A 13421-nucleotide genomic window follows, 5' to 3' on the forward strand; every position below is an offset into this window, starting at 1 on the left:
AGTTGGAAGTGTACGCTCTTGCATGTTTAATAAGTTATTTTCACAAGCAGAATTTATTGAAGGTTCTCCTTCCCATCTCCAAAATGTGTCTGTCTCTCCAGGCCGATGCTGGATGGATGCCCTGGAGCTGGCTCTCAGCTGCTCCAGTCTCTACAAACTGACAGCCAAAGCAGGGAGGGAAGGAGATATTAGCACGTCTTCAGAGTCCTCCCATATACTCCACCTGCTGCAGTCTACCGGACTCACTGACACAGAGCTGCAACAGTGAGTAATGCACACTCCAATACAGCTGCGTACACTGAAGGTCTCTCAGATATAATTTAACTCCATCTTTCATTTATTACTTGCTGTTATTGGATGATCTATGTTTCCTGTAACTGCACTCCCAAGCTGCTGCGTTTGCCAATTCCACGCACAAGACTGTTGGCACTGTTACCAAACACATTTATGCTGTCTTATTTATACAGAAGTCAGACATTCCCAGATGGCAGGTCTAAAATACAGGCTCTGTGCTTTCTAGTCGTCAATTCAAAATCACAGCTGAAGGAACATGGAGCTCCAGAGATATTCTTTGCTAAATGCAGAACACTGGCCCCCAATGCAGAAGACAAGGTTAGCTGAGTTAGCAATGTTATGCTTATTAATCAAGTAAAATTTTGATTTCCTTGTTAAAAGATTGCATTTGGAGGGGAGCATATCAAATGTAATCCCAACATTCTTGAAAAGCAAAGACTCCAAGATTTTGCCTGAATCTGTAACCACCGAAAATAAATAATAATAATATGAATATTAATAATAATAATAATGATTATAAAATTGAAAGAAAAGAATAAAGCTTTATATGAAAAAAAAAAAAGTTTAGCACACTTTCAGTTTAAAAAAACCACATATGTAAATTATGTATATATCATTCCATGTTTGTTTTTCTCAAGACTGTAATGTGAAACCAGATCAACCTCCAACTTTCTGTCATAATAAATAAAGGCCCAATAAACATACCAGAAAAGAAGTGGAGAACAGTAGACTCTACCCAGTAGACCCCTTGCTTAAAAATAGTAACACCTCAAGCTACATTAGCTAATATAGCTAATTAGCTACATTATCCACAACAAAAGCTAATTTACATGTAAAAATCCCTGACCCTGCAAATGGAATCTCTCTGTTGTATTCTTATACGCAAATTAGTCTGTCACTGTTTTATTTTTGCTTTGTTAATGAGGGTGAGCCACATGAATCATTCATGCAATGTGTAGGTCTACCTGTGTGGGTACATACTGTATGTGTGTGCATGTGTTTGCGTGTGTGACAATAGAGAGAGACAGAGAGTCATTTTTCATTGAGATGAGATGTAATATGTGGTATAATTGCATAGGACCAGGATGACTCTTCTCTCTTGTGCTGAACAGTGTGAGCATCGTGTGATGTTGCCCTAGTTTGATCCTCTCATGTAATCAGCTTTTTTTTTGGCGTTTGAACGTTGGATCCAGTAAATTTCTTGAAGTCAGCTTTGCATCATTGAGTGTACAAAGTAGCACCTTGTGGTGCTGGACACTGGATAGAATATTTATCACATTAGCGGGATAGAGGTCTCTTTGATTAGTGTGGAAATGTCTTCTAAGCAGTGATTTATGTTGTCATAGAAACTGCTGGGTTTTCAGCACCTCCCAAAGCTTGTCAGGCCCTCATATTCTGCTAGACTTTACATTGTCTACAACATATTCAGCTTTATTAGCTTCAAATTTAATTAATTAATTGTTGCATAACAAAAAAGCTCTAAAGCTTATCACTACACCAAATTTTTAAATTCAACATGCACCCCACCCAAGGTGTGTATGTAGTTTCTGTTAATGGCTCTGTTTATAGGAAACCCTACCCCGTTTGCATCTGCAGTGATTTGTGATTATTTGTCATAAATATGTAATAATATTTGTTGACATGCTTCTGCTTGTCACTGTTCCTTTTAGCTATCTTTTCATCCATTAGTTATTTTTCCCATTTCTGCCTGAATGTGTGCATCGCTGTGTTCTCTTTACTTCCTACATTAGACTTCCCTTTCCTCTCCACTCCTCTCCTCCTCTTATTACCTCCTCCATGGCTGAACCCTCCCTCTGGCCATCCACCCTGACTCTCCCTCCTCTCCTGCTCCTCTCCCAGCCAATCACAGCAAGCCCGTATGATCACATGACTGACAGGGGAGCAGGAAGATGGAGTAGAATGTGAACCATACACCACCCAGAATGAGACGGCAGCAACACAGCTTGCACAGACATACACACACGCACACACACTCAACACACAGGAGCACAGACAGGAATATGCACACACACTTTCAGGAAGCAGGTGTGCCGGTGTCAAGGAAACAACACTGCAGCGTTTAGTCAATAAATTAAAAACATTTACACCCACACCGGAAAGGAGAGGAGATAAGGACAGACTGCGTCTGTGTTTGGATTTACTGCTAAAATCTCTGGCGGTGTTTTGATTCCTGAGGAAGAGTTTGTCTGTGTGCTGTATGTCTTTGAGGTAAGGAAAGCTGCCTCCATTCCAGGGTTTGGGTTAATAAGTAACATTATGGATGGGTTAGTGATGCACAGAGAAATGCTTAGGAATGTGATCGTTCAGGTCTGTTGAGCCCTCGGGCATTTTGAAATTTGAACTCTCTTCGATTGTTGTTTGGGCAAATAGGCTGATTCCTTGTTTTCTGTAGCCATAATCCCATCCCTGAATGTGGTTTTGAAAACATAGGACATACTACAATTGTCTTACACTGTCATAATATTTGACTGTATTTGTTTGGGGGTTTGTGAAATATCTGACTTAAAACCTTTGAGTGTGCATATGATTGCGAACTGCTTTAGTTTCTGTTTGTGTGCCCGTCTCTTTGAATGTGTCTGAGAGTGTTTTGGGATGTGTGCACCCACCAGAGTACACAGACGTCCACTGTCTGGATGTGTAAAATGGCTGTAGGATTGGAACCGTGATGCTCCTTTTTAACTGTTGGTTTCTCCTTCCTGTCTCTCTTTCCCTCTTACATTCTTGCTTCTCCTTTCTTTGGCCATTTAGTAACTGATATGTGACTTTCTTCACTGTTTTTCTTTCTAACTTTGTTCTGGTTGTTAAAGTGCTGACAGATCTGAGGTCTGGGTTTGACGTGTCCAACACTGAAAAATTCCACAGCGTGAAAATGATAATTCAGCATAAGAAGCATCTTGAATTAGTTGTCCCTCAACTTTGTGTGTGTGGTACACATATCCATGAATACGTGCTTGTTTGGTTCATGTACCGTATGTATGTGTTTATGTAAAGTAAGTGAATGTACATACACTATTGGGCTTATGTACCCTGACTATAGCCAGTCACATTCACACCAGGTTAATGGGAGGTGTGAAACGAAGACGAGGATTAGGTGGTGTTGGTCAGGTTGTCCCGGCAACCAGACGGGTCAGATTTACTAAGTACATCCAGACCCTCCAGGTCAAACAGGTTTTTATGGTGGATAGTCTGTAATGCAGTGGGCTTAGTCATCATAGCCACGAAGAGGCGGATGCAAGATAACATGACAGATTCAATATTTTACATTTAAAGGCCTTTCAGGTTCATGCCAGGCAGTTTCTGTTTTTCTGTTTTGTACATCGCCTGACTAGCGAGGCAGTCATCAAAGCTTTGGCAGTACTGAAAATTAACCAACATGTCTGTAATGTCATATGACATTCATGTTTTATGTCCAATTATGGTCAATACAATTTGCCAAAGCATCCACACTCAATTAAATTATCCACAGTAATGACTCGCTGACATATGATACCAGTTCGGATCTATTAAAATACAAGTAGAAGTCAAATATCGAACAGAAGCTATTGCGGCAGAAACACCTCATTAAGTCCTGTTGTTATTGATCTGTAAACAGCATTTCAACGACTGAATATGCAGTAGCAAGAAAATGGTTCAGTATCAGAGGTTGCTCAATATGGTTTTAACCTTGCTGTTCACTTCTCCTCTGTTACTATTAGGTTGAATGACACTGTGCTGCTGGGCAATCACCACATGGAGCATGACGGCTTTTCAGACAAATCGGAGCGCGAGGCTCATGACGACTGGGACACAACGCCAAATGAGAACGGTGGTAGGCTGACAGAGGAGAGCGACATGGACCAATCAGATGAGCTGTCCCCCGGGCCACAGGCCACAGCCTACGTAGAGCAGAGCACAGAGGAGATGGCTGAGGTGAGGCACCAAGTTCACAGCTCTGTATGTAGGGAGCTCTACCTTGTTTTGTTTGAGCTGTAAGTACCTCACAGAGTTTTACATTTGCATGTTAAATTAGATACCAAGAAAAAATGCAGTTTACCATGTTTTACCTCAATAAGCCAATAGTAGTGTAAAATGCAATTTCAGTCATCTGAAAACCGGTCTCTGACTTGAGAGCCACTGATGTGATTTTAAAGCCACTATGCCACCCTCAGTCATGTGCCTCTACCTCTGTCTGCATGTTTTTCTTCAGGCTGGGGAGGCGTCCCAGGTGGAAACAGTATCAGAGGAGAATAAAGGTCTAATCTGGAGCCTGCTGAAGCAGCTGCGACCCGGCATGGACCTGTCCAAGGTGGTGCTGCCCACCTTCATCCTGGAGCCTCGCTCCTTCCTGGACAAGCTGTCTGACTACTACTACCACGCCGATCTGCTCTCACAGTCAGTAACATGAAGTCTTTATGCTGTGCGTGTGTGTGTGTATCTGTGTGTTTGCACATTTTAGTATTTTCCTTCAAGGACAAATGACGAATCTCTTCATAACTGTCTGATTTTTCCGCTCCTTCACCACAGAGCCGTGCTGGAGGAGAGTGCATATGGTCGGATCAAGCAGGTGTTGAGATGGTACTTGTCTGGTTTCTACAAGAAGCCTAAGGTAAGATTTGTTCACACCCAGATGGCTCGTTAGTGTCATCATACTGGCTCTAAAATATGCCGCTGCTAATTACTCCCCTTTTGCAACATCTGTTTTTGGATAAAGACTTTTAAAGATGATAAACACCTTGAATAAAACAAGTGAGGCATCTTTACAATATGTAATATATTGATGCAGAACTTTTTAATCAAGGCACAGTGAATCAGTGGACACAAGATATTTACAGTAATGTAGCTACATTCTTCAGTTCAGCTGATTACTACTGTTAAATAGAATATGGTATTCTTAACTGACTGTAACTCACTGGGTTTTACCAAAGCGAATCAGCACAAAGCAGAGGATTCAGTTTTCAGCTGAATACCAGCTCTGTTAAAGGTCATTCAGTCGTTCTGTTTTTCAGTCCCGTACTCACACTTTGCTGTCAAGCTCTTGGAAGCAGCCGTTTGGGAGCACTGGAAGATTTTCTCTTGGTGTTAGCAGGTTTTAAACAATCTTTTTTTGGCCTCGCTGTTTTCTAACATGACATTCTCTGATGCTTTATTTCTTGGCCACTTGACAGATGAGTCTGTCCAGGGCCTATTTCTGCAGTAAAAACGTCAGGAGACACTTCCCACTCAAATCCACTTATTATGAATTTATTTCCTCAGTCGCAGCAAGACACCCAACGGGAACCAACAGATAACGTCTGGAGATTAAACTGGGCTTACTCAACACTTTTGTGGGCTGACTACCACTGTCAAACTCTTAATCACCTCTTGTTATTAGAGCTTGAATCCACATACTCACTCAGTACTGGAGTTTACCTGCTGAAATATTGAGTCCAGACCAGTGGTAATGTTTTCCACAGTGGTGCTTATTGTCTGTTACTTTACTGTTTACCTTGCATCAGGCTTATTTAATCCTGTGATCATTTGTAATGTAATTGGTCCTCAGCACCAGGTATTGGTTAAGTGTCAAGAAGATGCTAACATTAAAACTCACTGCTGTCTGTATTTACTTTTTCCAGGGTCTGAAGAAGCCTTACAACCCAATCCTGGGGGAGACATTTCGCTGCTGCTGGCTTCATCCTCAGACCAACAGCTGCACTTTCTACATAGCTGAACAGGTTAAACCAGATTCATATGTAGAACATGTAAATACACAGGAGATGATTCATTTCTTGTGTGAAATATTTTGCACAACCCAGCAAGCACACAGAGCACACACCTGTGAAATGCAGCAAATGGACAATTTAATACATGCCAGTGGGTATCTTGACACCTCAGTTTCTCACTCTGCTGCTCAAATGTTTCTCTCCCTTTCCTCTGCCAGGTGTCCCACCATCCGCCCATCTCTGCCTTTTATGTCTGCAACAGGAAGGATGGTTTTTCAATCAGTGGAAGCATCCTGGCCAAGTCCAAGTTCTATGGTATGCAGCATACCACGATATGTAAATATGCAATCTGTCATAGCAGAAAGATGAGCGTAGACCAAAACACATTTTGATCCCTTTGTTGTTGCATGTTGAGATCAGTTGCCACCCTTGATTCAGAGGCACAATAAATGTCTGTCAGAGGACGCTTTTTAAGAGAGAGCTGTTCTTTAATGATCTTCTCTGTCCTTCTGCTGTTGTAGGTAACTCTCTGTCAGCTATTCTGGATGGCAAAGCCAGGCTGCTGTTCCTGAGCAAGGATGAGGAGTACGTCATCACAATGCCATACGCTCACTGCAAAGGTAACAGGTCTACAGTAAATATTCACGTCCATCACAAGCATTAAATCTGCCCATGTTCTTGTTGTTTTGCTGCCATTGGGCTTTGGTTCCCGTAACTATGATACAGCCCCCTGTCCTGCTCTGAACATGAACTCTAAAGTGGCAGAAAGCCAAAATTCAGTTTAAAAGTCATTTTAAATGTCTGTTTATTCTTGGACTGTACATTGAATATGTTGTATATTATCACCCTTATCTTGTCTTCCAGTCAAGGACTGAGCAGCTAGATAATAAATTCCTATATGTACAGAAACACTGGGACTGGTATGATTTATAATTGGACTTCCAACAGGTGTTGTAACATTGTGCTCATTGGCTTTCTGTTGATCTGGTCTCCTTCAGGTATCCTGTACGGCACTATGACCCTGGAGCTAGGTGGGAAGGTTACCATTGAGTGTGAGAAAACAAAATGTTTCACAGAGTTGGAGTTCAAACTAAAGGTATGTTTTGATTAGTAAAAAAAAAATTATACACCACTTATGTTAGGGAGATTGAACTACTTTCTGAGCAAACACGTTTTAGTAAAGGTGTTTGATTACTTTCGCCACAGCCTTTCCTTGGAGGCTCCTGCTCCGTGAATCAGATTAGCGGGAAGATCTTTGTGGGAGACGAGCTGCTGGCCACCGTCGATGGACACTGGGTGAGAGCTTTAAACTCCTGCTGCCTCAAGTCTTCTTCTCAAAATATATCTTTCCGCATCCCTCTCCCTGCCACTTAATTCCTGCCAATTAGTATTCTGTAATTCTCTGTAGTAATTAGAGGCAGAATTGGTAATTAGAGGTTTAGGAGCAGCAGGAAGACACAGCAACTAAAAGACCCTGTTTAGAGGGCTCTCACAGACGGCTAAAGACACAGACATACGTTCCAGTCTGAAAAGACAAAAACCAAGAGAGGAAAAAAAAGGAAAACTATATATATAACTGGCATTGATAGGCACAGTTCATAGTCTAAGAGACGAATTGATTTGTGTGATGGGACTGAACATTTTGTTGCCTTTTGTTGTAATCAGGACAACGAAGTGTTCATTCACGAGAAGCGCACAGGCCAGCAGGAGACACTGTGGAATCCGAGTACAGACATCCGCAGCAGCCGTCTCAAGAGACAAGTGGTGCAGATCGACCAGCAGGGAGAGTTTGAGTCTGAAAGGTAAACCACACAGCGCCTACGCATGTCAAGCACTGCGTTAATACATGACTTGAGCATGAAAGACCTTTCTCACTGCAAACATTTAGGAAGTCAATACAAGGTACGCACAGGTGTAAGTGGTAACATTAATAATGGCTTTCATTTAGGTGTGCCAGCATGCACAACAGGGCTCCGGAGTTGGCACACCTGCAGTGCACCTGTTATTAGTGTTATTTATTACACCCGTGTATGACAAGGTAAATGGCCACATTGGTCTGTAACCAGATTAGTCAAGGCTTGAAGTTGTTCCCACAAAACGTTTTTTTCTAACTTCACATCACATGTATCTATATTTTACGACACACATTTCTTTCTGGCAGACTGTGGCAGCATGTGACCAGTGCCATCATGGATCGGGACCAGCTGCGGGCCACCCAGGAGAAGTTTGTGCTGGAGGAAGCTCAGCGGAGGGAGGCCAGGGAGAGAGGAGACAAACCCTGGATCCCACGACTTTTTCATCAGGACCCTGTCACCTCTGAGTGGACCTACAGACACATGGAGTATGAACACACACACACATACACCAAGCAAATAAAACACAAGAGATGGATCACACTGTTGTCTTGTTCTTTAGGTCACTATCAACAACAACTGAGCTGTAGAGTAAGGAGAGGAAAAACACGAAGACAATAATGACGTGTTCAGAATTAAATTACACTGCATCTGCAGCTTAATTTATTTTCATGTTTGGCAGTATGCGGCCGTGGGACCCTGAGCGCTGTCTGGTTCAGTTTGAGAAGGACGGAGTGATTCAGACGCATGAGAAAAGCCAGAGACAACACAACGGACTCTCCTACAGCCACAGCTGGACCAGCCAACAGAAGGTTAGCCAGACAAATCACACACCTCCAAACTAGAGCTGGTTTGTTGTACTGTTGATGCCTTGTCATTGACATTTTATCAAAATGAAGGCTGCTTCACTTCCTGTCAAGCCAGACTGCCCCTGATCACCGCCAAGCACAATCGGCTCTTTTCTGTCATCTGCTGCGGTGATGCCCAGACAGCTAAACCCCATCTTCATCCAGCTGTTAGCAGTTCACTGTCAGTTTGTCAGGTGTGAAGTTTGAACAGCTTCAAAGTACAAAGAACTCCTCTGCCTCTTCCCAGGCTGAGGTGAATGGGAAGCACAGGAAGGCCAGCAGCCAGCCATCCAGCTGCAGCCAGAACACGGAGAGCAGCAGCACCACACCGGAACCCACACACGAGTCCTCGGACAATGAAGGTTCACACACACACACACACACACACACACACACACACACACACACACACACACACACACACACACACACAGTCTCTTGCACTCACTCACAAGCGCTGTCTTTTTATCAACCTAAATCTTGTGTTCTCGCCTGTCATGTGCCCAGGGTTTTCGAGCCAGTGCGCACGGTGCAGTAAAGAGGTGAAGGACATCGCCCTGATAGAGGCCTCCATCACATCTATACAGAAGACGCAGCAGGATATTCAGAGGTGAAAATAACACACACATTTACACACACATGAATTAGCGACAAGAGCAAGGTAAGAGACTGCAAAAGTGATGTGGTGTGGTGATTTTCCTACCACAACACCCTACTCTTTATGGTAAGGCCTTAGTGTGACATCAGGTCATTATAATTGAAGTGTTTTCCAAACCGGCAAAAGTAAATAAAAAATTAACTGTTTTAAAATACCTCACCCCTTAAGTCATCTTTAGACCCCTAAGTTTTGTCTTGGGATCCCTTAAAGATTCCCGTCCCCCCGGTTGTGAACCACAGGTTTAGTTTTTATAAATTGCTGCCTCTTCATCCTGACCCTTCTCTCTCCCTGTAGGAACCTGGTGGCCCTGAGTCGTCAGCTGGCTCGTCAGAGGGCGACAGACGACAGCGTGTCACTAACGGGCCGTCACTGTCTTATCCTCTGCGTTCTGCTCCTCTCTCAGCTCCTCCTCAACTATGTCTTCACCTGAGCCCCCTCCTCAGGGAGGAGTTTCCCTCTGACACTGATCTGGCATCAGATCCCTCCGAAAAGCACAGACTCAAATCAGTGGGGTGGGGGCGGGGAGACCTCAGGTCAGTGTCAGGAGGGCAACTTTGTCCCTTTGTTTCCTCTAAGATGGGAGGAGCACGGACATTATAGCAATAAACACAGCCACAGCCACAGCCACCGCCTGTCAGTCATCTGCAGAGAGGAACGGCACCCCCTAGTGTAGCCAGACTGAAACAGCACCGGCACCCACGCACTTTGGACAGGAAAGGAGGGATGAGAGACAAGCACGGCTAAAAAAAAAAGATTTGAATAAAAAGAAGAAATGTATGATGAAGATGAGCAATGATTTTGCAAAACGAAATGACAGAGAGGATGTTTCACCATTCCCTTAGTGTCTTTTTATATTGCCCTGCAATACTGTTTATCTGTGTGTGTGCTTGTATGTGTGTTGTTCGTACCTACAGTAGGCCCTATGGGCGCAGGCAGATCACCGCTTGGACTTCTCCTTCTCCCCTTCCACTCCAGATTTTGGGCCTTAACGCTGAAGCCAAAAAGAAGAAGAAGAAGCAGAAAAACACAACGTATACAAATGAAGAAGGAAAAATCTTCCAACAGTGCAATTCTTTGTGTTTTGTATCGATGTACGCTCGAATACACTCTGTCTCGTCTTTTAATGATGATGATTTTACCAAAACAGTATTTATAATCCGAACGGACAAAGAGTACTTGTTTACAGGGAGCACTGTGTGTGTTTGTAGTGACACACAGGAAGAAGAAGGATCATGGGAACGAGGCAGGGTAGAGAGCCAAACAGAGTGTCTTTGACTTTGTGTGCCTGTAGTGCTGTAACTGAAGGGGTAATAGCGTAGCACTGCTTTGGTCTAGACCACGACACTAGTGTGTACAATCAGTTACATAGAGAGGCAGAATGTGGACGAGGAAAGAGCGTGAACGGGTGAAAAGACAAGAAAAAAAAATTGGATACTTTGGCCTAATAGAAGGAGTTTGTGTGTGTGTGCATCTTGGTCCACACCACGTTCATGTGACTGTTTTAAGATGTAAACACTTAGTAATGAGTTGTTTGTTTTTGTTCTTTTAATCAGTTTGTATATATTTGTCTGGCGGTCTGTGTTTCAAAAAGAGATTTCAGAATGTATTTATTGGGTGATTAACCTTGACTTTCCTAATCTAATTCAGCTTGGAGGACGGAGACCAGGGGTGACAATCGCTCTCCCATGGTTGCGTGGGTTCATCATATTTGTGTATGTGTGTGTGTGTGTGTGTGTGTGAGTGTGAGGGGAGCACATGTGTGCGAGTAAGCCATTATGAGTCGTGCTAAACAAAGCCAGGTCTGTGATCTTGGTTTTTGACCCTTGACTTTCAGTCTCCATTGCCAGTACTGATCTAAGATCTGAGAGAAACGGAGAGCACAAGAAGGAAGTCGACTCTTTGAATGCTTTTATTTCCACTTTAATTTGTTTATTCTTTTCTTTATTTTCCTGTTTTCTACTCTACTGCCATGTTGTGGGGATTCTACATGCCAGATATTTTTGTCATATGGAACGAAACTACAGAGAACATGTTGCCCAATGTTTTCATTCATACCTGTTGCGTACTGTAGCACTACAGTAAAACATTTTAACCCTGCCACTGATTTGACTCTTATTAATGTCCTATACAAGGAAATTGTTCCCCCCTTAAAAACAATGACAAATCTTTCACTGTATGGAAGAAATTTGTTGTCAGATATTCTCCACTAGAGGGAGATGTTGATGTGGATAAAGCTGTGGATATTCATCCTAACTAGACTGCAGCAGTCAGACATTGGGTACAAAAGAATGAAAATGTTAGACTAGACAAAACTAGAAGGCTCGTTCTTAGATCTTCAAATCCCTGACTGCGACAGAGATCCATTCAGCAGCCCACACAGGACTTTACAACACAAGGAGCAACATATTTTACAAACTACATGAGAAGTGCGATGAGGGGGTCAACTGACACAGTAACTGTGTAGAGCCCTGAGCACAGGCCTGAGAGCTGAACCTGAGCAGGTGAAAATCTCTTGGTAGACGCCACATGGATCAACTGATCTGCCACACACAGATTTAAGCCCCAGTGAGGGTAGATGGATTGTGTTTAGGAGCCTCCCCATGGTGCAGGAGGCCAGTAGAGTGACTGATGTTCAAGTATTCTACTATATACTTGTGTTTTCAAAAGTATTTGTAAATTTAAAACAAACTAATTTCTTTCAAGTATTTCTTTCAAGTATTCAAAGTTACTAACTTTGGTCTTAGGGCAGCATATTGTTTTTTCAAAGTGGATTCAATCATCTGAAATCGCAAAATATGTTTATTAATGTGCTAACAGTTTATGATACTTAATGGGAAGCTGTCAATACTTGAAATGTGTTGATAAATGTGTCTCAACTCATGGCAAGAACTAAATGTATTCCCCGTATAGCATTCCCAACTTTAACAGCCCAAAAAGCACACAGACCAAAAAGAAATTTTTGGTGTTTTCTTTTTCAGAAAGCAGGACTAATTTTACTAAGTTAAAGTAGTCTCAGGACAACAGTGCAGTGATATCAGTTGTTTTTTTGTTTTTTTTTTATCAGAAGCAATGACAGGAATGAATGTGATAACACATTCATAATCACACTAATGTCAAACTGTGCACAGCTTGTCATGTCACATCCTGTTGCTTCCATGTCTGGTCGTGTGAGTGATGGCCCAACAGAGTCTCATTCTTATACTCTGCTTTTCAGAGAAAGTCTTTGAAGTGCAATGAGGTGAATACCTGGCATATCGAAGTGTCAGGTTTGTCCAAACAGAGATTAATCCACTGTGTTTGTGGTTTGGTTCTTTGGTGGGGCTTTTGTTGTGGCTCAGTCTGATCTGAATTTGCCTTCTGTTGTTAAAAACCTTAAATTGACAGAAACTGTAAACCCTGTGTTATACCACGGACCGTAATGGTGCTGCAGACATTAACACAGCCTGCAGCAATGCCACATTTGTCTAAGTCACTATATGAGAAAATGAAAATCGTAGATGAAGGTTTTAATTTTGTCTATGACTCCTTGAGCCCTTGCAGATCAACTCCTTTTTTTTTTTTTTTTAATTTCTCCACTTTAACAGTATAGAGTCAGCACCAGAACACAATGACTTGGATCTGGTAGGGATTCAGTGTCTTGCTTAAAGACACTTAAGCAGGACATATTATTGTATGTCCTGTTGTTTCAATAAATTGATATTTATTGAAACAACAGGTTTGAATCCACATTTTACTGTGCCTACTGAACCATGGCTGGTCAGATTCAACTGTAGAGCTCTGCGCAAATCCATATGTCTACCATCTCTTGCCCGGGTATTTACAAGCCATGTGAGCTTATGGTGTGAACAGGGTCAAAACACGGGGAGAAGCATGAGAGTGGGCCTTTTGATAGGGGGGTAAAGATCAAGGGGTAATCTCCTCCTCCATAGCTTGTGTCTGTTCTCCTAGCTGGATGTTTGAGTGGGTGCACACTGGATCATTGTGTTGTCGGACGGTGTGGGACTGACGGAAGGAGTGACAGTCCAAATTAGGCCATTGGAGAGAGTGTGTGTTTATTTTCCAGGCAGTA

The 13421-nt window shown here is 42.6% G+C and overlaps 1 protein-coding gene across 2 annotated transcripts in view; it reads left to right on the forward strand.

The window, feature by feature from the left end:
* Window positions 1-11449, forward strand: part of osbpl5 (oxysterol binding protein-like 5) — a 44384-nt gene extending 32935 nt beyond the window's left edge. For both annotated transcript variants that reach the window (XM_041038715.1, XM_041038716.1), the window contains 15 exons: window positions 102-264; window positions 4011-4224; window positions 4502-4686; window positions 4819-4900; window positions 5907-6005; window positions 6212-6308; window positions 6515-6613; window positions 6992-7089; window positions 7200-7289; window positions 7659-7795; window positions 8155-8334; window positions 8529-8658; window positions 8942-9056; window positions 9202-9304; window positions 9647-11449. In XM_041038715.1, the coding sequence (XP_040894649.1) occupies window positions 102-264; window positions 4011-4224; window positions 4502-4686; window positions 4819-4900; window positions 5907-6005; window positions 6212-6308; window positions 6515-6613; window positions 6992-7089; window positions 7200-7289; window positions 7659-7795; window positions 8155-8334; window positions 8529-8658; window positions 8942-9056; window positions 9202-9304; window positions 9647-9782 (1928 nt within the window). In that variant the 3' untranslated portion in view covers window positions 9783-11449. The remainder of the gene's footprint in view (window positions 1-101; window positions 265-4010; window positions 4225-4501; window positions 4687-4818; window positions 4901-5906; window positions 6006-6211; window positions 6309-6514; window positions 6614-6991; window positions 7090-7199; window positions 7290-7658; window positions 7796-8154; window positions 8335-8528; window positions 8659-8941; window positions 9057-9201; window positions 9305-9646) is intronic.
* Window positions 11450-13421: the final 1972 nt, after the last annotated feature.

The sequence above is a fragment of the Toxotes jaculatrix genome, chromosome 5 (assembly GCF_017976425.1).
Source record: "Toxotes jaculatrix isolate fToxJac2 chromosome 5, fToxJac2.pri, whole genome shotgun sequence".
NCBI classification, from domain to species: domain Eukaryota; kingdom Metazoa; phylum Chordata; class Actinopteri; family Toxotidae; genus Toxotes; species Toxotes jaculatrix.